Raw genomic sequence first — 27,621 nt, 5'->3', positions numbered from 1 at the left:
ATATCGGCAAGTGGAAAAGAATTTCTTACAGGTACCTAGCCAATGACCAAAGCACTGATACAGATTATGTACCACTGGTTCTCAATTATTTGTGAGTTTCTAGCCTATCTTAATCCAATATGACGATTCATCCTGCATTTATTTCAGGATGTCTCCTTTGACTCCACCCCTGTCCTCTTTGTTACTCGTTAAATATTCTTGATTAAGGTCTTACACTTGAGGCCACCATAAAATAATGTCTTTCCTCGCTGGGACCTTAACTTTGTGCTGGAAAAACTAACCATGCCTCCATCTGAACCTGCTCATGTGGCATATTTATGGTTTGGTACTTGGAAAACTGTTCTTACTGCACTGGCATCTGCAGGAAGGCTATTGGAAATTGCTAGCTGTCATGGTGGGTTGATCCTGCCTGGTATTACACAAGAACAGGGTTACTTTAAGAAAAAAATCCCTCAGTTATGGCCAAAGTAGTCTCACTGTTTATTTTGAATTGGACCATCAATTTTCAAATGTTTTACAAAGAACCTCAATAACAGGGAAAAAAATAACTACATACTCTAGACTTACATGTACAGCTTGGGTACTATCTTAACTGAATTAAGTCCTATGATAATATTGATCAGCTGTTTATTTCTTATGATGGTACTAAGAAAGGCCAGTTTGCCCTAAAAGTATTTCTAGATGGCTGTCCTGAGCTATTGCTTTTTGTTGTTCTTACCATGACAAAATGGTTCCAGGCATATTGTACGAGAGCCTTATCCTTTTGCATGGCATACTGGAAAGGGGGGACTCTAGAGTTTACTGGGTCCTCTGTACATACATGTGCAAAACGTTCTAATTTGGGATCCTTTTCCAGGTGCAGAGCTAGCATTCCAAGGACCTTTCCCCAGTGGCTCTTGGATCCTTATCCTTCCTCCTTCAAGGTTTGTTATGCTTTGAAAATCAGCCCAAATAGACAAAGGCTACCTCAGCAGTGGGTATGATGACCATAGTACAGTTGTATAAGTACTTAACATAGCTGTAGACATTATTTCCACACTCTGCAGTAACCACACCTAGTCACCACCCTTCTTTCATTTTCCTGTATATTGGTTTTGGGATATAAAATGCTTCTTTATTTATACTAGATTAGTGGCTCAGGATGAGGTTGCTTACTTTTTTTTTTTTTTTTTCGCAAGCAAGAAAGTCCTTTAGTCATTTCCTTCTGGCTGCTAATCATCTTATTGGTGCTGGACAGTTAGCCAGAGGGAAGGTGTGGGAGAGAGCCAGAGCTTTTGAAGCAGGCCAGTTATTGCTTCCCAAACAAGAGCCAACCAGATAGCTAAATGCTACTGCAGCAGTGTGGAATTCAAATATCTGCTGCTCTGGTAAGTTCTTACTTGGATAATTGTGTGTATGTAATAGTGTATGTGTGTGTGTGCATGTATGTGTGTGTGTGTGTGTGTATATATATATATATATATATATATATATATATATATATATATATATATATATATGAAGAGCTCAGTTATTCACATTACCCCCTTTGGCCTCTCCAGGTGTGGCTTCCCTTCTTTTCGTCTCATCTTCCATACCCTCCATGGATACTGCACCCAAGTCCAGACCTTCTCCTGCATCCCTCCGAGATGAAACATCCCAATATTCCAGGCCTCAAAATGACCACATAGTTTCATTTCTTTTAGTAGCTAGACAGCTCAGAATTTCGTCCCAGTCTGACAGATACTTCTATCTTCCCAGAAAGCTGCTGCAAGGAAGATGTACAGGAGTAAATGAAAACAATTCACAACTTGGGCTCTTCAGAAGGAAATTGACCCCTTCACTGCTCCTATATCTTTAATTCTGGAATTTCTACCATCTTTTTTTTCAAGAAGGTGCTAGTTTTTTGCAGTCGAAGTATAATTTGCAGCCATATCTAATTTCAATTCAGAAGAAGAAATTTCCTCTTTAGCTTCTTCCAAATTGTGCAAAACCTTTCTAAAAGGCACCTTTTTACTCTGACCTCCAGTGAAAGACCAGTCATCTCCTTAGGATTTAGCAGTCCTACTCCAAGGGTTGACCCAATGGCTCTTTGAACCATCAGCCAAATCTGATTTAAAATTTTTGCCTTCAAAAACAGCATCTGCGAAGAAAATTCCATACTCCAGACTCTTTCCACATCCCCTTAATTGTTTTTCACAAAGACATTGTTACTTTACGAACCAGTCCATCCTTCTTAACAAAGGCAGCATCTGAATCCGATATTAATCAAACAATTCATTTACCTGTCTTCTTCCCTAATTTTTCAAATAAGGGGGAGAGCATGTTACATCTTTTAGATGTACATAAACACAGTTGTCTATCTCCTCAGAACAAAAGATTTCAGGAAATCAGAACAGCTGTTTTGTTTCTTTTTCACTGAACAGACTGGGATCCCCAGTTTCTAAAGTTATCGTGGCCAAAGGATTACTGATAGCATTTCTTTTGTATATATTCAGCAAGGCCTCTCCCTTTCCAAGCCTCCTAAAGCACATTCTGTTAGATACATGGCAACCTCTTCCACCTTTTGGTCTATAATTTCCATTGTCAACATTTGTGCAACAGCTACTGGGTCAAATGCTCATACTTTTATTGCTCATTACAAGCTAGATTTGACCTCCAGAGGCAGAGCTGCTTTTGGTTTGACAGTTTTCTGGAATATCCTTCCATGAGGGCCACCCAAGATTCACGTAGCTGGGGAGTCTGTCTCAAACTTTGAGGAATGAATGAAAAGGCCAACATCGGATATTAAAGTTATGCACACATCATAACTATGAATCTGTGTTGTCATTCTTCCTCAGCTTCCCACCCTTTTTACCCCTTCCTTTCATCTTCTGGAGTGACCTTGTCAGTATCACAGAACTTTTTGTTTCGGGTTTGAGCCTCAGCTTTGCTGTTCTTCACTTTTTCCTGCTCTGTTTTAAGATGTTTAAGGCAGCAAGCTTGTTCTGAGGTATTGTTAGCTGACTGAGGCATTATGGGTAGGGGAGGAGCTCGAGACTTGGATCTGAAAGTCTAGTGTATGTGGTTACGTTGGATCTGGTACCCACATTTTGAGGAAGAATGAAAATGGACAACACTGCTGCATAGTTATGGTGAGTACATAACTTTACTTTTCTAATTTTCATGTAGATGGAAGGAAAGTACCTGCTGTGAGAACAGAACTCAGAACATTTGTGTAGTGGGTCATGAAAGGGAAGTGTGCTACCTTTTTGAGCCACTGGGCAGCAGCAGTGCAGCTGCCAAAAATATGTAGACTGTTCCTGGCCAAAGACTGCATGTGCTGTAAGTGAGATTTCATACAGTCATGTTTCTTCATGTGTGTATGTATCTGTGCTTCCGTGCTTTCCTTTGCATAATAATTTATCCTGCTTGTCATATGCAGCTACCTCAAAGTTAGGCAAACTGGACCTTTACATACGTTTCAGGCACAGGGCAACAGCTGATGTAGGGGATTCAGATTTTATGAAATTTTAAATAATTTCAGTCTGTCTGTTTACTCATTCTGTAGACCTGGATATGGTAATATTCCAGTAACTTGCTTTGGGAGCTTTATTTATGCAAATCCTGCAGTCTGTTATTAAGGCTTACAGATGGTAGACACCTGCAACAACTGGAGAGGCCGCAAAAGTACCTCACAAAGAGGATCCTAGGCCTTAAACACTTGTTCTATATGGACAGACTCAAAAAAACTCCAACTATTCTGTGTCTCATATCACCTACTTAGAGGTGATCTCTGCTGGACTTACAAAGCCATGTCTGACCCAGCTCTGTTAGAAATGCTACATCTAAAGAAATCCCAATCCGTCCGCATCATACGCTCCAGAGACCTCAACCTCATTACCACAATCAACAGAACATGCTGGAGGGACAGGTTCATAACCCAGAGACTGCCCATGCTATGGAATAGCCTTCCCATACATGTCAAGCAGAGCACCTCACTGGCCCTCTTCAAGAGAAATCTTGATGAGTGGATAGGAAATAGAAAATTCACCCTGGGGATCACTCCAGTGGCTCTACTCGACCGAGGCACTAGGAACTAAGTTTGGGTGGCACGATGCCAGAGTAATCCTATGGGCTAGGCTTGTAAAGGCTCCAGGGCCATTAGCCTAGTACACACCTATGTACCTATAAAATGGCCCACAAGGAGCCTAGCACTTACAATAAATTGGTCTTTCTGCTTCCTGATTTTGTGAAGTAACAATCTTTTGTACAGTACTTTGTAAGGCTGAGGTTGCTTAGTTTGTGGACCTCAAGATGATTTATCTTTCTGATTTATCTTAATGCATTTGTGTTGATGCTACAACTATTTGTATGGCGACCTATATAATTTTTGGTATGACAAGGCAATGCTGGCCACAGAAGTTGTATTCTTGAAGCTGGATACAATTGAAATGCATTATAAAAATGTCACCTTTTGCCCACTACCTAGAAAAGAGTTTACAGAAGTACTATCCTTTCTACATGTGCATCTGGCTATCTGATGAAAGGTCAGTATCCTTCAGAGCTTGGAGACCTCACGTTCTTAGATGTGATGTGTGTGACCGTTGTTAGATTGATTGATTGGCCTGAAAAAGTGAATTTCTTTTTAAGATTCAAGTTCAAATGGTGAAAGGAAAACTGACACAATTATAAACTTGTGTAAACATTAAACAGAATCTCATTGGCATTTTTATTTCCTTATAGTTTCAGCATAATACTATTTAATGCAACTTCAGTTAGAAATATGTGTAGTAAACATTTCTTTCTCTAAATGTAGTTTGAATAGTCGATATGAATTTATCTTTGTGGAAGTATTCCAAATATCACTGGTGTAAAGTCTCAGTGTAAATGGAAAAAAATGAAATTACAACACTACAACAGAATAAAGGTAGGCTTGGAGCAAGATTTTTTATTTTTTTGCTGCAGATGTTAAACCTGTTTTTGTGACATTTTTATTGTATATATGTGTGTGTATGTATGTATGTATGTATGTATATATATATATATATATATAAAAGTGCTAAAACATTAGTTTTTCTCAGAAGTGACTTCATTGCAGTGAACATAAAACTTTTATTTTTTTACAGCTTTAATTGTGCCTACACATGAATGTTTATCACTTTGTTCAGCAACATATACACAGTTGTTGACCAGAACTTCTGTTTACTTTTACAGTAAACTCTTGGTTAACCGGCACCCAAGGTGATTTAGTAGATGCTGGATAACTGTAGTTTCTGGTTGCTTGAGAGTTACTATTAAAAATAGGCCCGACTAATACTGTACTCTATACTATTTGTTTGGTTTGATTTGTTTGTAGGTTAGGGAGAGAGGGGAATTTATTCCTATCTTCCTTTTTAAAACTATAAAAACGTAAGGTAGGGGTGTGTGTGTGTGTGTGTGTGTGTGTGTGTGTGTGTGTGTGTGTGTGTGTGTGTGTGTGTGTGTGTGTGTGTGTGTGGACACAAAGTGCAACACGTGAAAATTGCACTGCATTTTTTTGATTTTTTTTTTTTTTTTTTTTCTGGTTGCTTGAATTCCGATTAACTGAGTTTACTGTATACAGCTTTTGGTTTCTACATAACTGATTATAAGCAGGACACTTGATTTAATCATGTCTGGCCAGAATTCATACACATTTTTTGTGAAGTGTTTTACATTCTTTTTATGTATTTCATTTTTACTACCGTTTCTCTTTGATTCACTCTTATATTTCAACCTTGTGTTTTCTCTCTGTAATATAACCTTGCACAGTTCTAATTACTTAGTTTTTAAATGTAGAGTCAATTTGCTGTGTGTGTATAAGTGTGTGTGATAGTATATATAGTTTCAGATCAAAACAGACAACTCTGTTGCTAGCAAAGACTTTTTGAACCTGTGAAGAAGAGCAATGTATTTCTCAATGGGGGTTTTGCCTGCAGCCTTTTGCATAAGATCACGGTGCAGCGGAGTCAGGGAATTTAGCTGTACCCCACTATTGTGCGAATTCTGAGGATAAAATTAGCAGGGGATGTGTTGGACACATGGGGGCTTGCCACCCCCCCAAAAAATAGTTTAGATTTTCTTGTATTTCGATCATTCAGATTCAGTCTAAAATTACTGTTCTTTCTGTTTACTCTCATTAGTGTTGGAGGTTTGATGAGACACTGCAATACACACACACACGCACTCTTCTTGTTTGGCTGTTTCTTGCATCAGACAGTTCAATCTGATATTAACAAAATCATACAATTCTCAGTGCTTTGCTCAATTCTTTCCATAGCAAAAGCCCTCTTATTGCCCTCTAAAGCCCTCTAATTAAAGGAGTGCTGTCCTGAAGAAAATGCTGAGTAAATGGAAGAATTTTCCTTTGTTCACAGTAACTCTGAAACGTCTTTCTCGTTGCAACATTATTCTTTCTCCTTCTCAAAGTTCAGAAGAATAGTTAACTTTCAGGTCGTCTTGTCTCTTTCAGAAATACAGCATGCTGATCCTTTTAGGGCTTCTTAAATATTTCAGTTACAATCAGGAATAAATCACATTTCTGGATCCATACCTTCCAGTTCTCTGAAAGCTTGCATTGCAGTAAAAAGCTTGTAATTGCATTCACACCATTTCTCAATGAAAAGTAAAGTGACTTTGAGGGCCTCACATTAAATTGTGACACCAGCTTGCAGTTCTAACAGTGTGTAGCATTTGGTGAGTTAGGGTGCTTTAGGAAAGGAAATGAGTACAAGGTTGAGTGTTGATCATCAGATTTTGTTAGGAGATAAAGCATTAGTAATAACAAACCAAACCACATGGCTCACATACTGGTACTTTGAGGAATACTGACTGCCAAGCATTTTCCATGTTTTGTGTGCAGTAGATACAGTAGAATGTTTTGTTAGTCTGTGGTTAAAGATGCAGAGTACTGTGTATTTCAGTGTAGAAGAGAAGTTATACATTCATTCATTAGTTTTCTGATTGATCCATTTCAGGGTTCATAGGTTCATAGGTAGGTGCTAGACTATCGGCCCAATGGCCTATGTAAGCCTAGCCAACAAGGTTCCCTGGCTTACGCCACCCAAAAAAAGTTATTTTCCTGTGCCACTGTCGAGCAGAGACACAGAAGTGATCCCCGGGGTGTATTTCCCATTTCCCATCCACTCATCAAGATTTTTAAGAGTGCTAATGAAGAACTTTGCTTGACCTAGATGGGTAGTCTATTCCAGAGTATGGGAAGTCCCTGGGACAAGAATCTATTCTTCCATCATGTCCTGTTTATTGTGGTGACAAGGTTTAGGTCCCTAGAGCATGCATCTCGGAGGGATTGGGATTTCTTTAGGAGTAGCATGTCCAACAGCTCTGGGTTTGACATAGCTTTATATGTTAGGCAGAGATCACCTCGGAGTAGGCGATATGCTATGGAGTAAAACTGGAGTTATTTGAGACGGTCAGTGTAGGGCATTTGTTTGAGGCCAGTAATCCTCTTTGTGAGGTACTTCTGTGGCCTTTCCAGCCGCTGCAGATGTCTTGAGGTACATTCCAAAAGGGGCGTTGTACTCTATAATGGGTCCAATGAGTGTAGAGTAGAGGGGAACAATGACCTCTTTTTTCCTGCATGAGAACCCTTTTATGATGAGGTGTGCCACGTTGAAGGACTTCCTGACTACTGTGGCAATGTGACTATCAAAGGAGAGACTACTTGTCCACCTGGGTCCCGAGGTCTCATCACACATTCGGTGTTAAGTAGATTGCTGCCCATGTGGTAGTTCATGGGTACAGAGTTTTTACCAAAGGAGATGACACTGCACTTTTTGGCATTGAGCTTGAGGCCATGGCTCTGACACCAGGCATCTGTCTTAGCGAGGCCCTTCTGTAGGATGCCCACATAATTTGGGGACTTGACTGCAAACTAGGAGCCATAGTCATCTGTGAACTTCGTTAGCCAGAGGCCTTCTGTGTTAGCCTGTACTTAAGAGAAGTAGATACCAAACAGGAGAGGTCCCAGGACGGAACCCTGTGGTACTCCACTTGTCACTGCTTTGAGGTCAGATTTGGAGTCTGCAATTTTTACAGTGTGGGTTCTGTCAGTGAGCCAGTTGGCAACCCATCTTGTGACGTAGGGATTTATACCTAGTTTAGTGAGTTTAGCTGTAATTCCAGAATGGGGGATGGTGTTGAAAGCCTCGGCGAGGTCAAGATAGGCTGTGTGAACCACCTTACCCTCATCTACGGCTTTGGTGACTGCCTCAAAGAAGTCTATCAGGTTCAGGAGGCATGATCTGCCTTTCACAAACCCGAACTGGGTGGGATCCAGAGTTTGGAGGTTACCAGTGTCTTTGAGTTCCATGATGATACGTTCCATGGCCTTGCAGACCAGGTTCGTCAGGCTAATAGGTCGATAGTTCCCGGGATCAGTGGTGGCTCCCCCTTTGTGGAGTGGGATAACTGTTGCTGTGCGCCATTCAGTGGGCACAAAGCCTGATGCGAGGCTATTATTGAACATGGTGCTTAAGTAGGGAGCCAGTTCGTTCTGAAGTTCATGTAAAACGCACCCTGGGATGTTGTCCGGTCCCATGGATGCTGTGTTTTTGGCTTTAGAGAGTGCAGCTTTTACCTGCATAGTTGTGTTTACAGGGACTCTGCATTCTTCCTGTATAGATATGGGCCCTTTAGGGGGTGGGGGGGGTAAAGTTAGCACGTGGGGGGGGGGGTAAAGTTAGCACTGAACCTATCTGCCAGGATGTTGGCAATATCAGTTGGTTCTGTAATTTTCGTGCCATTGTGCTGTAACACAGAGCAGATCTGGGTGTTGCCATCGAGATTCTTGACATGGGGGTGGGGGGAACTAGATCCTGCCCTGCACTCAGTGGGACCAAGGTAGGGAAGCTAATCCTGGTGCCAGTCCATCAAATAATTAACGCCTGCTCATTACATGTGTACCTACACTTCAGTCTTGGGTTGAACTGGTAAGTCAGGTACTGCGAGGCATTGATGCTAAGCACTGTTCATAGGTGAGTACTAGGCTAATGGCCCTGGAGCCAACACAAGCCTAGCCCAAGAATATTTCCAGTCATCCTATTGCTGGACATTAGTTCCTTGTGCCCCTATCGAGCAAGGCTGTTGAAGTGATCCCCGGGGTGAATTTCCTGTCACCCATCCACTCGTCAAAGATTTCTCTTGAAGAGGGCTAGTGAAGTTCTCTGCTTGACATGAATGGGGAGTTTTTTCCAGAGTATGGGAAGTCTCTAGCTGAGGAACCTGTCCCTCCAGCAGGTTCTGTTTATTGTGGTGATGAGGTTGAGGTCTTTGGAGCGTGTGGTGGGGAGGGATTGAGACTTTTTCAGATGAAGCATGTCTGGTAACACTGGGTCAGACATGGCTTTGTATGTCAAGCAGAGATGGCCTCTAAGTAGGTGATATGAGACTGCGTATAGCTGGAGTTTTTTTTAAGTCTCTTTGTATAGGGAATGTGCTTGAGTCCTAGGATCCTCTTTGTGAGGCATTTTTGTGGCCTAGGATCCTCTTTGTGAGGATTTTTTTCGACCTCTCCAGTTGTAGGTGTCTAGAGAGGTACATGGCAAATGGGGCATTGTACTCTATAATGGGTCTAATGAGGGATGAGTAGAGGGGGAATATGACTTTTCTTCCTGGATGAGAAGCCTTTTGTAATGAGGTATGCCACATAGAGGGACTTCCTGACTACTGTGGCAACATGGTTGTCGAAGGAGAGGCTACTATCTACCTGTGTTTCCTGATCTCTTATCACATTTTGGGAGTTGAGAGGGCTACCGTCGATGTGGTAGTTCATGGGCACCGTGTTTTTCCCAAAGGGGATGACGATGCACTTTCTAGCATTGAGCTTAAGACCATGGTTTTGGCACCAGTCGTCTGTGAGGATTTTTTTGCAGGATGTCTACATCAGCTTGAGAATCAGTAATAGTTACCAGTTTGGAGTCATCCACAAATTTGGTTAACCAGAGTCCCTTGGTGTTGGCCTCAACTTCAGAGAAATACACCAAACAGGAGAGGACCCAGGACAGATCCCTGTGGGACTCCTCTTGTAACTGCCCGGAAGTCGGACTTTGAGTACGCTACTTTCACCACGTGGGTTCTGTCCATGAGCCAGTTGGCAGCCCATCTTGTGACGTAAGGGGTTAATACCTAGGTTAGTGAGTCTGTCAATGATCCCCGAGTGGGGGATGGTGTTGAAGGCCTTGGCTAGATCGAGTTAGGCTGTATGGACTGCTTTGCCTTCATCGACCGCTCTGGTGACAGATTCGAAGAAGTCTGTCTGGATGAGCAGACATGATCTGCCCTTCACAAACCCAAACTGCGAGGGGTCCAGGGTTTGAAGGTTCCCTAGATCTCTGTTTGAGGTCCATAATGATGTGTTCCATGGGCTTACAGATCAGGCTCATTAGGCTGATGGGGGTAGTAGTTTCCAGGGTCAGTAGTCCACTCCTCCTTTGTGGAGTGGAATGACTGTGGCGGTGCGCCATTCGGTGGGAATGAAGCCTGAAGTGAGGCTGTGGTTGAATAAAGCACTCTGGTGTGGTGCCAGTTCTCTTTGTAATTAGTGTAGAACACAGCCAGGTATATTATCAGGTCCCATGGAAGCTGTATTTTTGGCTTTCCATAGTGCGGCTTCTACCTGTGAAGCCATGATGTTAGAGATTTGGCATTCCTCTGGTATTGGGATTGGGCCCTTTAGGGGTGAAGGGGGGGGGGTGAAGTTTGCGGTGATCCTTTTGGCCAAAATATTGGCAATATCTGTTGGTTCAAAATAAGTGGTGCCATTGTGCAATAGCCCAGAACACCTCTGCGTATTGTTTTGCAAATTCTTGACATAGCTAAAGGATGCCTTGTGGTTGTCTTTAGCATCTGTATCAATTTTTTTGTAACTAGCTTTGGAGGATTTGATGAGGGATCTCAGCTTTTTTGCTGAGACTCACAAGGGAATTTTTCTAGTCTTGGGACTTTACCCTTTTATGCAACAGTTTTTTCCTTCTGTTGTAAAGTTTGTTAATGATAGGAGGCCACCAGATTGGCTTCTTTTCTTTGGAGGACAGGATTTTCTGTTTAATATGGCCTGATCCATGCACGTGTGCAAATGCTGATGCAATGTCTTGGTGTATGATTCAGCAAACATACACTCATTCCCCATTTGCAGGGATGACGTGAAGTTTGACACTTCTGCCTTTAGAAGCTTAAAATTGGCTTTGGAGAAGTTCACTGTGATTTCCTTCATGGGTCCTTTGCAACACCCACATTTGTGCATTTCAGTCAAAATGGATTTAGAGGAGTAGTAGTAAAAGAGGACCGGTTAGAATATTATTGGTTGTGTCACACAAGTGGCTGAATTTTGAAGGCTAATTTTGTGCTATCATTTTTGAAGGATTTGGGCATTCACTGTTTACTGGCATTGGGTTTTGTTAATAAGAGTTCCACTTTGTATATCTAGGAATAAGATCTGGTTAAGTAGTAATGTGAGAATCTACCTGTCTGGCTGAAGTGCACGGTGTGGTGGATGCTGAAGGAATGCCCCTTTGTAGGGGTTCAAGTGGCTGATGGCATGAGTTTTCCAGTGAGGGAGGGAGCATAGTTGTCTAAGCTTGACTGATTCTTACATTTAAGAAACATTATTGGCAGCCATGCTGTTTTCATTTTTCTCAACAGAAAGATGCAGCAAATGTGTACAGTTTTGCTTGCACCTGATACGACATTGCATGCTGCACCATTTTAATGGGACTGAAAGAAAGAAAGTAATGCAGATGGGCTGGGCTGGACTCATGGAGAAAGGAAATTTCAAGAAAGAGGGTACCCCAAAGACATTAACAATTCTTGGATGGAAGTAAAAAAATGTAAGGGAACATTAGGGAGCAAATGTAAATAAATAGCAAGTCAAAAGAAAATGAAAAGGATTTTCCCTAGCATGTGTTTTAGACAATTCAGTAGATGAAAATAAAATCAAAGGAATAATCAAGAATAATTGGAGATTCTTAATGAATTTACAAGAAATTAAAAATGTTATAGGGGAGACCCTGTCTTTGTCTCTAAAAGAGGCAAGAGTTTAAAAGACTTTTTTAAGAAAAGGAATGTATGCTCAAGTATGCCTGATGTGTTGGAAGTGGGGATGAAAAGATGTTGTAAGTCATGTCAATATGTGAAAGAAGCTAAGAATTTTGTAGCGACAGCAAGAAGTTTTTGAAATTAGGTTGAATAATTTGTATAATTGCAGGTGCAAATATGTGGTATACATGGCTCTGTGTGAATTATGTCCAGCATTCTATATAGGAAGAGCCATTAGAGAATTCTACATGCGAGTGAATGAACATACAAGAGCAGTAGACAAGATTGATGTAAACCATGCCTTGGCAAAACATGTTAAGCAAAAACATTTGTTAGAAAAAAATAAGGCATGCTTCAGATTTGTAATAATTGATGAAGTTAATAGTTTTGATCGTAGGTTTGATGCAGAAGATGAACTGAACTGGAGAGAATATTGCTGGCAAATCAGGCTGAATGTCTGTATATTACCCTGGTTTAAATGATAGGGAAAACTTTAAAGTTGTTCTTAGAAGGAAAGTGTTAAGGCATTATGTGCTCTGGGTCACATGTTATTGTTAAGTATTTAAATGTGTGTGTTCATTATACAACTTCGTCTGAAAAAGTTCCATGAAGGGAATGAAAGCATTTACCAGTTGGATTTTTATGTAATAAAGTCAATTTGTTTTTTTAGACGTTCGTTTTTTATTTTAGTATCTGTTGAGGTTCTGGTCACCTAGCTGAAATGCAGATGGATGTAATTTTGCTTAGACTGTGGCATTTTAAGTTGTACTGTCCACTGATTGTACCTGTACATTGGTGATTTGGCAGTTGTCTTGGTTTAGTAATAGATTTTCTTGAACACCACAAATAAACAGAAGTGAGCCACTGCTAAGTATCAGAGTTTGCTTTTTCCTGGTTGCCCTGCTTAACTTCATATGCTACCCCACCTTCCATAGTACTACTAAAATTAATACTTTGATTCCAGAGCAAGAATTGCTAGCCTTAAGTAACCATTTTGCCCATTTGCAGATCATCTGTAACTGCATGCTGCTGTGATTCAGCTTCGTTACTGTCACTAACTTCTGTTAATGTACTTGCCCATTTCGCAGTAGCTTCAGTGTCTGCTGTTGCTGAAGTGATTTGCACTGGTACAGTTAAGTATACTGTTGGATTGTTGCTACTGTCTGTTCTGTAAGCGGGAGTGACATTGGTTGCATATTTATTTTTCCTCTCTGCTAACGGCTGAATCTGTGTTTTTCTTGAAAGCTTACTAAATCCATTAATGTTTTGTTTTAAAGCCAGCTGGAGGCTTCCAGGCTTCATAGCAGTGACCAGTGTTTTTCTGTTCTTTTCCCAGGGTGCCACTTTGACAATAATTGACTTGCCTGGTCATGACAGTTTACGCTACCAGTTCCTGGAGAAGTTTAAGGCCGCTGCCAGGTAATATAATACAAGCTTTAAGTTAAAATTCCCATTCACTAACATTTTTCTGTCTACTGTTAGACAGAAGCTATTAGGACATAAAGTATTTGTTTTGCTGCTTGTTCTGATGTAAATAATTGAAGAACTGTACTACTGTTAGTTAAGGTAAAGCTTTAATTTTCTAAGCACATTCTGAAAGATTACTCCTCCTGGTTCAGTGTCATTCCTTCCATTATTTTATTTTTTCTGTGAAGGTTCACTATACAGAAATTAAAAAGCTTCTTTTTTTTCTTTGCTGTTCATGTGCCAGGTAGTACAGTTGTGCATTACTTTTGTATCCCAAAACCTATTGATACTTACAGCATTGATTTAACAGATGATGTTGGTATTCAGTTCGGTCAGTTGAGTAACATTTTTTCAGATTTGGCAATATTTCTCTTGCCATTTGTGGAAGTAGTATAGTATTGCATTATTTTGTCTACGATGTAAAAACTGCCATTGCATAGCACCAGACCTTAACATATGGGAGAGGCTGTTACAATGAACCAGCTGAAGCCTCTTGGAGTTTGTGAAAAACCCTCAGCATTGGGGTGCTTGATGCCATACCTTTTCCCACATTCACCAACACATTTTCACATAGCTGCCAAGCTAGTCAACAACAAGGCAGGCCAAATCCCAAAAGGCAAAGCTCAACATGACTCTGGGAAATATTGTAATTATCGGTAAGTCTGTCATATGACACACTAAATCCACACTTACTCAGTTAGACATGACTAGGGAAATGAGCTGTCAGAAGAACCCAGCAGATCATTAAACTTACAGATATCAGCTAGTCGTGGCCCATTTGTGTGAATAATGTGATAGCACTTACATTGCACACATTAGAGCCAAGAAATACACTGGTCTTAAGTAGCATCTTGCTTTCATAAATGATGCCTGAATATCAAATCAGGATTAATAGTTTCAACAGTTGGCAAGTTTCAAAGGGGTCCACTGGCCTCAGTCTGAGATGAGATGGTAGAGATAAGCTATCCTGCTTTGGGAGGGATAAGCTTACATCTGTCTCACCAAATCCTTTATATACCGGTGAGAACATTTTCTGGCTCTTATAGTGCCTTTTTAAGCAGGGTCTTTTCCTTTGGGATTCCAGAGTAGTAAGCTCCATTCCAGACAATATCAAAGTGACACTATTCATTACTGGGAATCTTAACAGAAAGATGTCAAAACGTGAGGCATTCCTGCAACTTGAAACATGTCCATATCTATTTAGTCACTGAAATCTGATTTTTTTTTCAGCAAAAAGCACTCCCAACTATACCAGGGTTCAGCATTTGTCATGTTTTTAGACAAAAGAGTGACAGGGGGAGTATCTGTTTTTTATCAGAAGCCACCTTATCTCACTTCAGAGTCCCTAAAGTTGGAGTTCCAAGAGATCCAAGGCATGCACAACAAATATGGCTACTATGTCACTTCCCCCTACACATCTCCACTGATATCCCCAGTGGACTGTAGTAACTACCTTTTAGCACTGTCTAGCCTAACACTATCATGTTAGGAGACTTTTAACTACTAAACCTTTGATTGGCATACTTGTACCACAAAAAATAAATGTGCTCTGTTTCTTAGATATCTTTATTGCCAATGCCTTGGGGCAGATTGCTAGTCTGCCCACTAGAAGTCCACTTATTACTGACGTTGTCCTTACTTAGACCTGGGTTGTAGCCCACCCTGCATCTCTACATCCCTGGCAAAATTTGGGAAATCCGTCACTTTTTTTTTACTTTAGGCCTGTGATCCTTCCGTACCTTCACCAGATATGTGGGCTTTAAGGACTTTTCCAAGGCTATCCTTTTACAGCTTTTAGACAACCTAGGAAAATTCCCAAGACATCTCCACTCTTGGATCTATTTGAAAAGGTAGTATCTTCTACCTCTGACTTCAACCAGTACCGTAGTAGTTACATAGACAACTTGTTGCCCATCTGTTCCAGGCACAGAAGCAAGTTTAAAAATAAGCCCATATGATGGAACTCTTGTACAAATAAATTGTATAACAAAAAAAAGAAACCTTTAAAAAAAATTCCAAAAAAAGTCTAAAGAAGTACACTGAAATGGACCAGTAATATCTTATTGGCACCATTAAGAAGTATAAAGCTGAATATGAACTTAAGTCCCTTTGGTGTCTGTGGCTATTTTAAATACTTCTTCAGCTCCCCCGGGAGCGTTTTCAATGACTCTTTTTCCTTGCCAGTGCCTCAGACACTTGAGCTGCTAATCAACTCTGGGTCATCTAGGCAGTAGCTAGGGCTTTATAGAGTACTGTGCGTCTTTTGGTACCAGTGATTGCTTGCCTAGTAATGTCTTGTTTCTAATTACCATTTCTATTTTATCAATGGCCAGTCGCTGAACATGTTCATTAAGTAGCTTGAAATTGAGAGAATTTTCATATCAAGAACTGCTGATCAGTACTGCAAAACTATTTTCTTCCGTGATACATAGCTATAGCAGACATTATGTGTTGAATGTTTGTCTAAGATGGCAAATGCTATTAACAGGAACTTTAGTTAACAACACAATCATGCTGCTGTTATAAAACACTTGGGCACTGCATTTTTTAGCCTTACACAAGACATTTGGAAATTTTAAGCTCATACTTGGAGTGTTCCTGTCCTTTTGGTTAACTTTTCAGCATCTTTGCTGCAGGACTCTGGAGCACATGATGTTCAATTTCCAATAGTTTTTTGTAGCCACTATTGCAGCGTTCATTTCTTCTTACTGTGAATCACTGAAAAGTTCCTCTCCCTGATGCATACAAAGACTACATTGCCAAAGATAATTGAAGTTCAGTGGTCTTGAATCAGGACCATTGCAGGGGCTGCATTTTTTTGCTTTGGAATCTGATCACAGTATCAGCCGCTGTTACCTGTAGCCAGTGCAACACTACAAATTGCTAGCATTGCTTCATCAATGACCTGTAGCAGTAGTGGAGGAGACCCAGTGTATATAGTAGTTTTTGCATTTCTTCATGGAGCCCAAGTAGCAGCACAAACATCAGAAGGTAAGGGATTCAAATCCCAGATCCTAAGTACAGACATAAATCCTCTGCAAGAGTTGAAATTTCTCGTATTAACCTAACTTATCACTATTGTCATCTTTCTGCTAGAGGTTGTCATCTTTGTTCTTGTCCTCACTTGAACATGAAGTTGAATGGGAGGTGACCTTCCATACCCTCTATGTGGAGTGACACTTGGAGTGAATCAACTACTTTTTCTTGTGCTCAGACAAGATGATACTCCTGAAGCATGTGAAGAGGTGGACCCTTGAACCCTTGGAGCATGTTAAGAGTCTAAACCCAGGTTTGTGGAATGACTGTCTTTGCATATCTTCCTTTTCCTAGAGCAATTGGCCCATTACTGGTAGGTGTTCAGGTGATTCCCCTCAGGCCATCCTGTGACTCTCTTTGGGACCTTACCCTCCCTAATTTTATTAAATTGTAATAGAATGTTAACCTGTGGTAGTTGATGATTAAGTGGATGCATTAAAAGTTACGTGTGATACTAAGGCCATGCCTTACTCCAGCTAGTGATGCAGGAACTTCAGCTGTCATGTATCTCATAGTAGCTTGCTTGACTGGCATCACTTTTGGTGCCTGTCTAATGTTGCACCTGTGAGTTTTTAAAGGCTTCTTCCTAGAGTCCACTATCTCCCTTGTTTTGATCTTTTAGCTGTAAGGTTTAAGGGGAAGGGCATCTTAATTTGGACCGACAGTATTAAAGATCTCTCTTCTTTGGAAGGCCTCAAGCTCATTAAGGTAAAATGTATGGAGCCTAAAATTTTGACATGGTTATTAAACAAACTGAATAGAAACAGGTGATTGTTAGAGGGATACCCTTGGGAGAAATGTCAGAAAGGGTTGAAATGCCACATGATTTAGTGCTATGATATGTTCTTTTTTGTGTTTGTGCCAGGTATCTTACTCTATTATGAAAGTAAAATCAACTTGTTGCTGATAGTGTAAAGATTAGTGTTATAGTCTTCCTTTGGTTAAAAGGTGGTCAGACTCCAGAGGGACCTGCATTAGCTTGCATTGTATGCAGACAAAGAGGGGTAACTGGGATTTAACAAGAAAAAAGTGTGATGTTCTGTAGTTCTCCTGAGTATACTCCATATGCTATACACAACGGAATCCTGCTGGCCTTTCTTAGATCGTGATTAAGCTTAGTTTACCCCTTTCTCTGTCTTGTGCAGGATGAACCAGTTAGTAATGTATATTTTCTGTGTGGCTTGTATAGCATGTGGAGTCGATTCAGGCAATGCTAAGGTCATTTTCTTGTTGGACTCCTTATGGAAAATATGGTGCAGGTCTGGATATCACATAGTGGAAGAGAAGTTAACTTTAGTAACCACGCAGTTCAGAGATGGCAATAGTAAAGAGTATTGAAAGTAGTAAAGGATATTAAAAGATGAATGTGAAGAAAGGCTTTGGCACATATACATTAAAGAAGAAGAAGATGGAGAATATTATTTGTATGTGTTGTGTTATTTTGGGAAAGCCTGAGGAGGGGGCACAAGTAAAAGTTTTGGGGGGTTAGTAATTGCCTTGAGAAAATATTACTCTGCAGGGAATTTAAGTTTCTCTGCTGCCTCTACCTGTTCAAACACTAGAATAGTAAATTAAAAAGAACCAAAAATAAAATACTTATTTCTTGCAGTCCTTTCAGTATCAAATGCATGTCAGTTATTCACCCCAGCTGCTGTTAGCAGACTGCACATTCCAGTTACAAAGACAGCAATGCATTAGACAAGAGATCATTTGGAGCACTTTTCGCATGATCCTTGTGGATAACAACATGAAAAACTATACAAACCTGTCATTGTTTTACCCCCCCCCAGTACATGGGATGAAGGCTAGACTGTCATGCAGATGACCCATGTACAGTTCTGCAGATGCTGTAGAGTGGATAGGCTGTTGCTAGATCTCCCCTTTGAGGGAGGGCATGGCTCTTGCTCTCTGCTTGGGTAAAACCTAGAAAGGAGCAGAAGGTGTTGCACTTACGGAGAGCAGAGCAGGCCTATTGTGCTAATGCTGCTTTATAGTGCATAGAGCATTAATCGGTGGAAAACCTGTGTGTAGACATGCATGGTTCCCGTGGTAGCAACAGACAGTAGATCTTAATGAGGTTGCCATAGGGTTACGTGCTCCATGGAGGGAAGTGAGGTCACTAGGCTCAGCAGACTTGGCTCACTGTTGCTTTTCTGGGGAATGGATGGGTTGATAAGGTCTTAAGTCAGGAGAAAGAAAGGGCCATAAGGCTGTTGCTTAGGTTGGAAGTTAACCAACCTCTACCCTAAGAGGAGCAACAGGTCATTGAGTGAAGGAAGAAGAGTGCATTTGAGTGAATCCCAGGGTTGGGAGGGTGGCCTAATGGTTAAGGTGTTTGCCTTGCAAACACAAGATGCAGGGTTTGAGTCTCACAAGGGATAATTGGCTAGGCTTAAAATGGCTTGCAAGGGCAGTTAGCCTAGTACTAATCTATGAACCTAAGTGGGCATCATTGTGATTTTTTTTCCTCCAGTAAAGCTGAATTGGAATGAAATATGAAAAACTAAAATCTGGAGTAGTCTTTTTTTTTTTTTTTTTTTTTTTAATGCAATAAAAGCTTAAAATGTGAAAAGCAGTATAAAACATGTAGTTTTTTCAGTACACATGCAGCAAAGATATGAAATTTGACAAGCTGTGCATAATAAACCATTTTTTTTATGTAGAAATGCAGTGGAGCTCTGGAAGTGAACCTGTTTCAGATGCATTAGCAAAATCTGGAATTTGTATATTTTTTAAACCTACTTGATTTTTTTAAAGTAATTAGCTAGTGGCTGGTTGCTTATTGATTTATATGGGTTGAGTGTGCAAAACTGCTGAATTATAACTGCTGGCGTCTGCCTTTTGAAAGTAGAGAATTCTTAGCTATAGTTACCAAACGTTCATAGTATGGTTATCGTATTTTAAGAGTGTATAGCAGTTCCAACCTTGACTCGCCATATTGGCCTGCCTGGTGGCAGCATGTTACTGTAAAGACAAAGGAGTAATAGCACTGAAGACTGGTATTTCGCATCTTGTGGAAAATATTGTTCACCTGTAAATGCAGTACAGTTTTAGACAAGTTATCGGTACTTTTGGTAAAGATAGTAATGCAAAGCATAGAGCTGAGAACGAGATGGGTGAATTTTTAGAAAGTCAGTGTTCATAGCTGTGTTCAGCTGAGTGTGGCTGTTGCTGCTCATAGCTTATGACAGAGTTAATTTGCAGTATTCTGTGCACCTCTTTATTTATACTTGTGTCAGTGGTATGATTTCTAGAGCTGTCCCTGAGAAGCAGCATCAGTTGCTTTGCATATTTGCCATTGATAATGGGAAGATCAGAAGGCTAAGGTTTCTCTTGCCACACCTGATGCTTGGGTTCATGTTCTAGTAATGTCACTGTGGTATGACATCAACTGGGTCTTTTGCTTCTGAGTTACTGTCTGGAGGAGACATTAAACCAGTAACTATTCTGAAATGCCATTAATGTAGGAGAATGTTATAGATAGAGTCACTTGTCACAAGAAAAATGGGGGAATTTTATTAGAAAAACTTTCCAAGTGTGCTAGTTTTCAAACTGTATAATTCCCCCATTCTTTTCTGTCACTATATATATATATATATATATATATATATATATATATATATATATATATATATATATATATGTATGTATATATATATATATATATATATATATATATTTTTTTTTTATTATTCCTTCATGTTTCATTACATCTTGCATTCTCCAGTCTGTATCTTGAAAGCATGTAGTTTCCCTGATGAGACTTGTTTTCTTTTTACATTGTGGAAAACCATCAATTTTGATGGCCCTGAACACTGGGTAGTACAGTAAGATTGATGTCACAGAAAGTTTTGGGTAAAGGAGTATTGTGTTACCCTGGCTTGGAATTAGTAGGTGGTATGCTGTTACCCCCAACTTCGTGCTACCTTGGAATTGGTATAATTAGTTACAAGAGTGTAGTGGGTACAGTAAGGTTTGCTCCCAGAAAAAAAAAGGAGCATGTTTTTATTTTTTAAGTTTTGAGTGACGTGTTTTGGCACCAGGAACAGTAGTGCGGTAAAAGTGACTGTTGCTGTTTTGTACTGTTATGCTATATCTAGTCCACAGTTATACTCTGTGGATTTGAAGAAACTGGATGGAGGCATACACAGTTTTGGTTCATTTTTCTTTTTTGAGCTATAGCTGCAATTTAACTGCATTATCTAGAATGTTGTGACTGGGGAGTAGAACTGTTTTCTTTGGTGTTTGCCCTTTTAGTACAGTTTTGCATTTGTAGAGTTGTATGTTTAGTTAATGGTGTATAGGTGAGCTGTACAAGTCATTTTTTTTGTTTTTGTTTTGCACATTGATGCCCCTTAATTCTGTAAGACTCAGTGATAGTAAAGGATTTGCAAAACTGCATTTTTTAAAAATTCATTAATATTAGTATTTTGTATCATCAGCATTGCTTGCACAATTTTGCAGAATGCAATTGCATTGTCATTATTTTGACAGGATTAATATTGATCAGCAAAAGCAATTTCAACAAACTCAAATATTCCGTGAAACTACTTTTGCCAAACTTTCAAAGATCTATTTCTTTCACAAGGGGCAAACCTTGCTGCACCACCCCCGCCCATATGGGGTTGGCACTTCCATACCCTAAAAACTTGTGTATACCAACTTCAAGGTTGCACAGCAATGGAGAAGGAAAAATACTCTCTTATTGGCTAAAGTCGTTTTGGTGATTGTTCTTTGATCATTTTGTCTGCCCAAACTGTTGAAATGACTGGAACTCATTTTGACATTAGTCCCTTTAATTATCTCTCAAATTTCTTTTTACAGCACTCCTGCTATATAGCATCTGTAACGTGTAATCCCTTACTAAATAAACTCGTATAACACAGATTTTGTTGAAAATTATTTACTTCCAGCTGTTCTTCCTCTAGTACCTTTATTCAGTTCCTATCATCTTGGTTCCCTTCTATAATCCCACCAGTTAATGCATTCACAAGACAAAAATAACTGAGCATAAATAATAACTTGCATTTAAAAAAAGCAAAATTTCCACTGTCATGTCCACACTTCTTTATTCCTCTTATACAAATCAACATAATTCAAGTAAGCATATCTTCTTCTATGGCCCTCCCAACATTGTACTTTACTGCTGAATCCATCAAAGAAAAGATCATTTATGATTTTTAGGGTTCAGTTTAGATGGCTGAAGACAAACTGAAAGAATTACTTTTTACTCAGTATTCTAGGTACAAAATGCAGTTTTGTTGAATTTTATCTATATAGATGGGGAAAAAGAATGTTTTTATGGCGCATACCCTACCAAAGGTTTAAGTAATGTCGCATGAGATACTAGTATCCAAGTTATTATACAGTTGAGTGTTTGCTCTGAAGGCTTGCTCGCCTTAGATGGTGTGACTTTTTTATTTTAATTGACAGACTCTCCAGTAATTATTTGCAGACATTACATGTCCTCCCTATGGTCACGTGGGTTTCTTCCGGGTGCACCGGTTTCCTCCCACATCCCAAAGACATGCTGTAGGTGGACTGGGCACTCTAAATTGGCGCTAGGTGTGAGTGCGTGCCCCTTCTGTGGGAGGTTGGGCGCCGGGCTGGCAACTCGACACCGTAAAACTCCACTGCCATTCATTAATGGACAGATGATACGCTGTGGCGACCGCTAACTGGGAAAAGCCGAAAGAAATGGTGTGATATTTATTATGCATGTCTTTCACTATTAACTTAACTAAATGTATCCCACAATAGCTTTTGTCATTCTGTCAAGACCACATTGCTGTAGGTTGCTCCATTATTAAACAAGGTACCAAATGACATTTATAGTAAGATAAAGGTAAATATTTTTGTTGCTTATATTGGACTTTTGCTTATTGCCTTTTATCCCATATCTGATGTCAAACCACGTAGAACAGATTGCCTTACACTATTTCCCTTTAAACAGTACATTAAATGGTATACAACCTGAAAAATAGTGAAATAGTCATCTTGCTTATATTCAGGAATATTTTCTTACTGTTTGATAGCACAGTATAAAGCTGGCAAATTGTCAGAACCACTTTGACGTATGCTACTTCACCATTAAAAACTGTTACTTTAACTTTTGCAGTAGATTAATGTGAATATATCTCTGGTATCTGGACTCTGCTCTTCATTGTCCAGTAGTGCAGACTAGTGCTTTTCAGACTATCCATGCCATGATTTGCAGTCTCAGTTAAATGGTACACTAAATGATATTTGCAGACATGTAAAATAAAGAGAAATATTCTTATTGCTTATATTGTGCGTTGACTTACCGTGTATGAGTGGCACATTGGAGACCATTATTAGCATTGTAGGAATAACACAACTTCCAAATGCTAAGCAGAAGGCTATATTAATTTAGTTGTGTACAGAACATCTTAATCTTAGCTGCATTGCTGCAGCTTTGCACACTAGCGTACAGCAATGTTGTGATAATTAAGATAGTGTTGCTTCCCCATTAAACAGTGTAGTAGTTTGTATTAGCAGGCATGTACAATGTAGTAGCATTCTTATTTGTATATAGTTGCAGCTTCTCAGTGTCATCTTTCACAGATTAGAGTTTAATTAGTTCTTCTTTCGGCTTTTCCCGGTTAGGGGTCGCCACAGCGGAACTCCGGTCCGCTAATGATTGGCCGTAGATTTTTACGGTGCCGAGGTGCCAGCTCGACTCCCAACTTTCAACAAAGGCACGCCCATTCACGTATGTCTTTCAAATGCCACTCGGTCATGGGGAGGACATGCATACTCCACAGAGAAGGCACTCCAGCCGAGAATCGAACGGGAGAACCTCTTGCTGTGAGGCGACAACGCTATCACTGCACCACCGTGGCTGAATATTAGAGTTTAGTTAGTATGAAGTAAAATTAACAAAGCTTCTGTACCGTAAATGGGTCTGTGTTTCACTGAATTGTTAGCCACAACATGCCAATTTATCCTGCAGTTTGTAGAACTGCACAACATGGCTACCATTTGGGTGCTGTAATAGAGTCTCATCCAAAGCAACCTGCCTGAGGTTGTGTTTGTTCAACTGCACTGTCATCCCAGTGTTCCACTGTAGTGTTAATGCAGTGCTACCAGTCACCTGAAGGCTAAAATTAGGCACTGATAAATGCTTGGTATACCTTTGTGGAGTCCATCATAATGGAGCCGTTTTGCAGTGGTGGACTGGAACAGATAATTTTATTTACTGGCATACATTTCTTTGTATTCTTTTGTTAGGTTATTTGTAATTTTGAATGGAGAGATTAATGGAGTAGTTCAGAGAGAAGCAAAGTAATAAAGTTTCAGAAAGTAATCCAGACACTGTATAGTACAGTGCTATACAGTATGGTAAACGTAGACACTAGTCATACCCTGAGGCCACAAATGGTGTAGTGCATAGGATATAGTCAAAATATCAGCATTATTTTTTTATACCAGTTTTAGTATGTGTGCAGTTTTTCAGCTTACAGCAGAGGTAATACAGTTCTCTATTTGCAGGTAGATTTTTTTAGTTTACAGTAGATGTAAATATAGTTTGGCATTTTAAAAGTATGTTTCACTAGTCAAGAGTGCATTGTTTGTAGACATTATTGGCACTGAGATTATGTACAGACCAGAAAACTGTCATTTTCATTGTAGTGGTGTGGATATAAGACACAGTATTGTTTGGGGATATATTTTGCTTGCAAATCTGTCATTTTACAGCAGTCTAGTCAAAAGCTAATTGTAGTGATTAAGATTATAAGAGTGCAAGCATTTAATAACATTACAGTTAAAATATTAACCACAGTGAGCATTTTTCATGGTTTTCCGTGTTTGTAGAAGACAGCATATACACACTATGTACACATTTACAGGAAGTTGTTGAAATGCAAGTCTCTAGGCTATGAGAGAGAAGTTGTAGAGCAGTACCTTCAGGTATGAATTAGTTGGTATATTGTTGCCTTAGTTGGTATACTGTTTCCTGTATATTCCATTCTCTACATAGGAGTTATAGTATTTTTAAATGCTTATACCTGAATTGTTTATAATTTTTCAGTTTGCTAGCTGGAAGATCTTGTACTTAGATTCCCTATGAACTGAAAAACTGGCTGCAAAAATTAAATAATTTTATAAAAATGGGCGCTGTTTTTTGTTGGCAAATACATGAAAGGGGCAGCTGTTCCTAAAGTTAGACATCTTCTGTACATGGTGATCTCTAGTCAGAGGTCAAGAGACAACCAGATAAGCTCTTGTATTGGTCACTCTCAGCAGCTGTTGTCAGTGTGTGCATCATGTCGGAAAGGGTTATAGATTGGATAACTGAGACCTTTTACTGTGACCTTTTACTGTGTGGAAGAGGAAAAGTGATGTCCTGCTAATAATTAGCATTATATATCACTTCTCAGTGGGATTTTTTTCCTTCTTTCTTTCATTTACTAACACTTTAGGACAGTTATTTTATTAGTACAATTAATTATTCCTATGGATTAATTAATTATCTCTAAAGTGTTCATAGGTTAGAATTTTTTTTTATTTTAGAATCTTAGTCTTTACAATTTAAAAGGGCAGCCACGGTGGTGCAGCGGTTAGCGTTGCTGCCTCACAGCAAGCGGTTCTCCGGTTCGATCCTCGGCTGGGGTGCCTTCTGTGCGGAGTCTGCATGTCCTCCCTGTGGTCGTGTGGATTTCCTCCGTGTGCTCTGGTTTCCTCCCACATCCCAAAGACATGCTGTAGGTGGATTGGACACTCTCTAAATTGGCCCTAGGTGTGTGTGTGTGTGTGTGTGTGTGTGTGTGTGTGTGTGTGTGTGTGTGTGTCTTCTGTGGAAGGTTGGGCACCGGGCTGGCAACTCGACACCGTAAAACTCCACTGCCAATCGAGCGGACAGGTGATCCGCCGTGGCGATCCCTGACCGGGAAAAGCTGAAAGTAGAAGAAGAAGAAGCCTTTACAATTTAAAAATAAAAGCGTACATGAAAACCAAGATGTCCATCATACTATTCACTGTTAATAATCTGAGATATCATGCATGCAGGTGTCCCGATGGCCAGCCTACTTGAAAAGCTGTAGTCCCTCCCCCTGCTACTCAAGGATGGTGGTGGTATAAGGGAGGCTTCAGCAAATGCCTCTTCAGACCTTTATTGCCACTTATTTCAGTATATTTACATGACTTCAGCATCAACAGTCCACAGGTAGCACTGCTTCTAGAGGAAAGAGAAGTATCCATCAGATGACTTTTCTTGACTTGGAGTATTTTTCTGTACAATTTGCTTATGTGTGATAGTGATAGTTAGAATGAATCTTGTATAAAAGTTAGTAATGGTGTGGGCTGGGGGGGGACAACAAATTCCCCATAAAGATGATCACTGCTGCTGTTTGCTTTGGCCCAAATCATGATGTGTTCACCTGTCTGCATTGTGACAGTCCAGGAACAATAACAATCTGATAAATGCGGGGAGACTGTGTGTAGTTTTGTCAGATGCTATCTGATGTTCATCGTGCATACAGCTGCAGTCATAACAGATGGGTTCTCCTGCCGTCAGGCGGGTCCTCGGTCGGCCGAATTCCAAAGTCTAGGTCCGGCGTCGGTTGTCGTCGCTTCTTCCCTGACGTCAGCGCGACAGGGGTATAAAAGAACCAACCGACGCCATTTTCTTCAGTCTTTCTTCCCGTGCGGTGCCCGAAGCAGAAGCAGTTTGCAAGTGCCGGTCGGCCAGCTCCTGAAATTACGAAAATTTTACAACCGAAGTCTTCTTGAAAGCTAAGTACCCCGTTGGGGAAACTTTTCTTGCCTCAGACAGATGTCAGACAAAGTTAATAATTGTATTTCATGTGGGAAGCAAATACCGCATAAGGATTTCCATTCCCTCTGTATTCCTTGTTTAGGCCCAGACCACGACGTCTCGGTCTGTCGCTTTTGTGCTACTTTCAATAAACGCACCATTAAGCGTCGGGCGGAGTTCGCCCAGCATTTTTTTGGCCAAAAATTTAACTATATTATGTCGTCGGATACTCCGACTCCAGTTTTGTTTAAAAAACACAAAGACAAGGACCGACACATGAGGTCCGCGGCCTCTACCGACACCATTCCAAAGCCGACTACACGTGGTCCGGTTCTTAGTGAGGCGCCTACGCAGCCCCTGACTACCGATGACACTACATTGGCGGTGTCTCCTGTGCCCGAGGTCGCAGGCTCCTCGGCCCACACCCCGACTACAGATACCGAAGCCACTCTTGGCGGTGAATCTCAAAATGTGGACAGGTCTACCTCCTCTCAAGGTGTTTTCAGACCTTCCTCTTCTTTTTCCATCAAGGCTTACACTAAGTCTGAAGCAGCCATGCATTCTAAGAGACCAGCTACACAAGGCCCATCTCCAGGCCCCATGCCTAAAAAACAGATGCTTAAAATGGCTGAGGATTTGATTACTCTCATCAGGGGTTCACAACCCCCCCCAGACAAAAGGCCCAGAGTGGAGGAAGAATCCCCCTCCTCTGATCAGGGCTCCATTATTTCAGAGCATTCTGATGAACAGGAACATTCTTACTCCCCTTTTGAAGATTCTGATGCTGAGGAGTCCATCCCCTCTGTCTCCCCCCCAGAGGATTACTCATTTGGGGAAACTTTGCGTACCTTAAGGGAACACTTCCACTGGGAAGGCCAAGATTATTCAGATTCCAAGAAAAGGCTCAGGGAATTTCTCTTGCTACCTCAGCACAGGCCTCTAGCTATACCTCCTGTCTTGGACATACTAGATGATGTGTACTCGGAGGCCTGCCTTAACCCGGATTCTCTACCTCCAGCTCCAGTCAAGCCTGACAGGTACTACAGGGTTCCTGACTCACACCAATTTCTATACAAAGGCCATGCTGCTGACCCAGAAACTATCTCACAGGGCCCCAAGGGAATTAAGGCCTCCACTGCTAAAAATCCATTGCCTTCCGAGAGAGATTCCAGATCTTTAGAAAGGTGGGGAAAAAAGATATATACCTCGGCCACCTTAACCATGAGGGCATTAAACTGTCAGTTCCATATGCTAAAGTACCAACAGTTTTTGTTATCACAAATGAAAAGTAAAATGTCACAACCTGA

At 40.5% G+C, this 27,621-nt stretch overlaps 1 protein-coding gene across 1 annotated transcript in view; it reads left to right on the top strand.

Moving 5' to 3' along the window:
• The window catches only part of SRPRB (SRP receptor subunit beta), a 437,229-nt gene that overhangs the window by 151,482 nt on the left and 258,126 nt on the right, over positions 1-27,621 (top strand). The window contains exon 4 of the mRNA XM_044070458.1: positions 13,370-13,452. Coding sequence (XP_043926393.1) covers positions 13,370-13,452 — 83 coding nt within the window. The remainder of the gene's footprint in view (positions 1-13,369; positions 13,453-27,621) is intronic.

This window comes from Protopterus annectens, chromosome 4.part1 (genome assembly GCF_019279795.1).
Source record: "Protopterus annectens isolate FY-2018-M chromosome 4.part1, PAN1.0, whole genome shotgun sequence".
Taxonomy (NCBI): Eukaryota; Metazoa; Chordata; order Ceratodontiformes; family Protopteridae; genus Protopterus; species Protopterus annectens.
The sequence above is the reverse complement of the archived record's forward strand: the minus strand, read 5'-3'. Positions and strand labels throughout refer to the sequence as shown.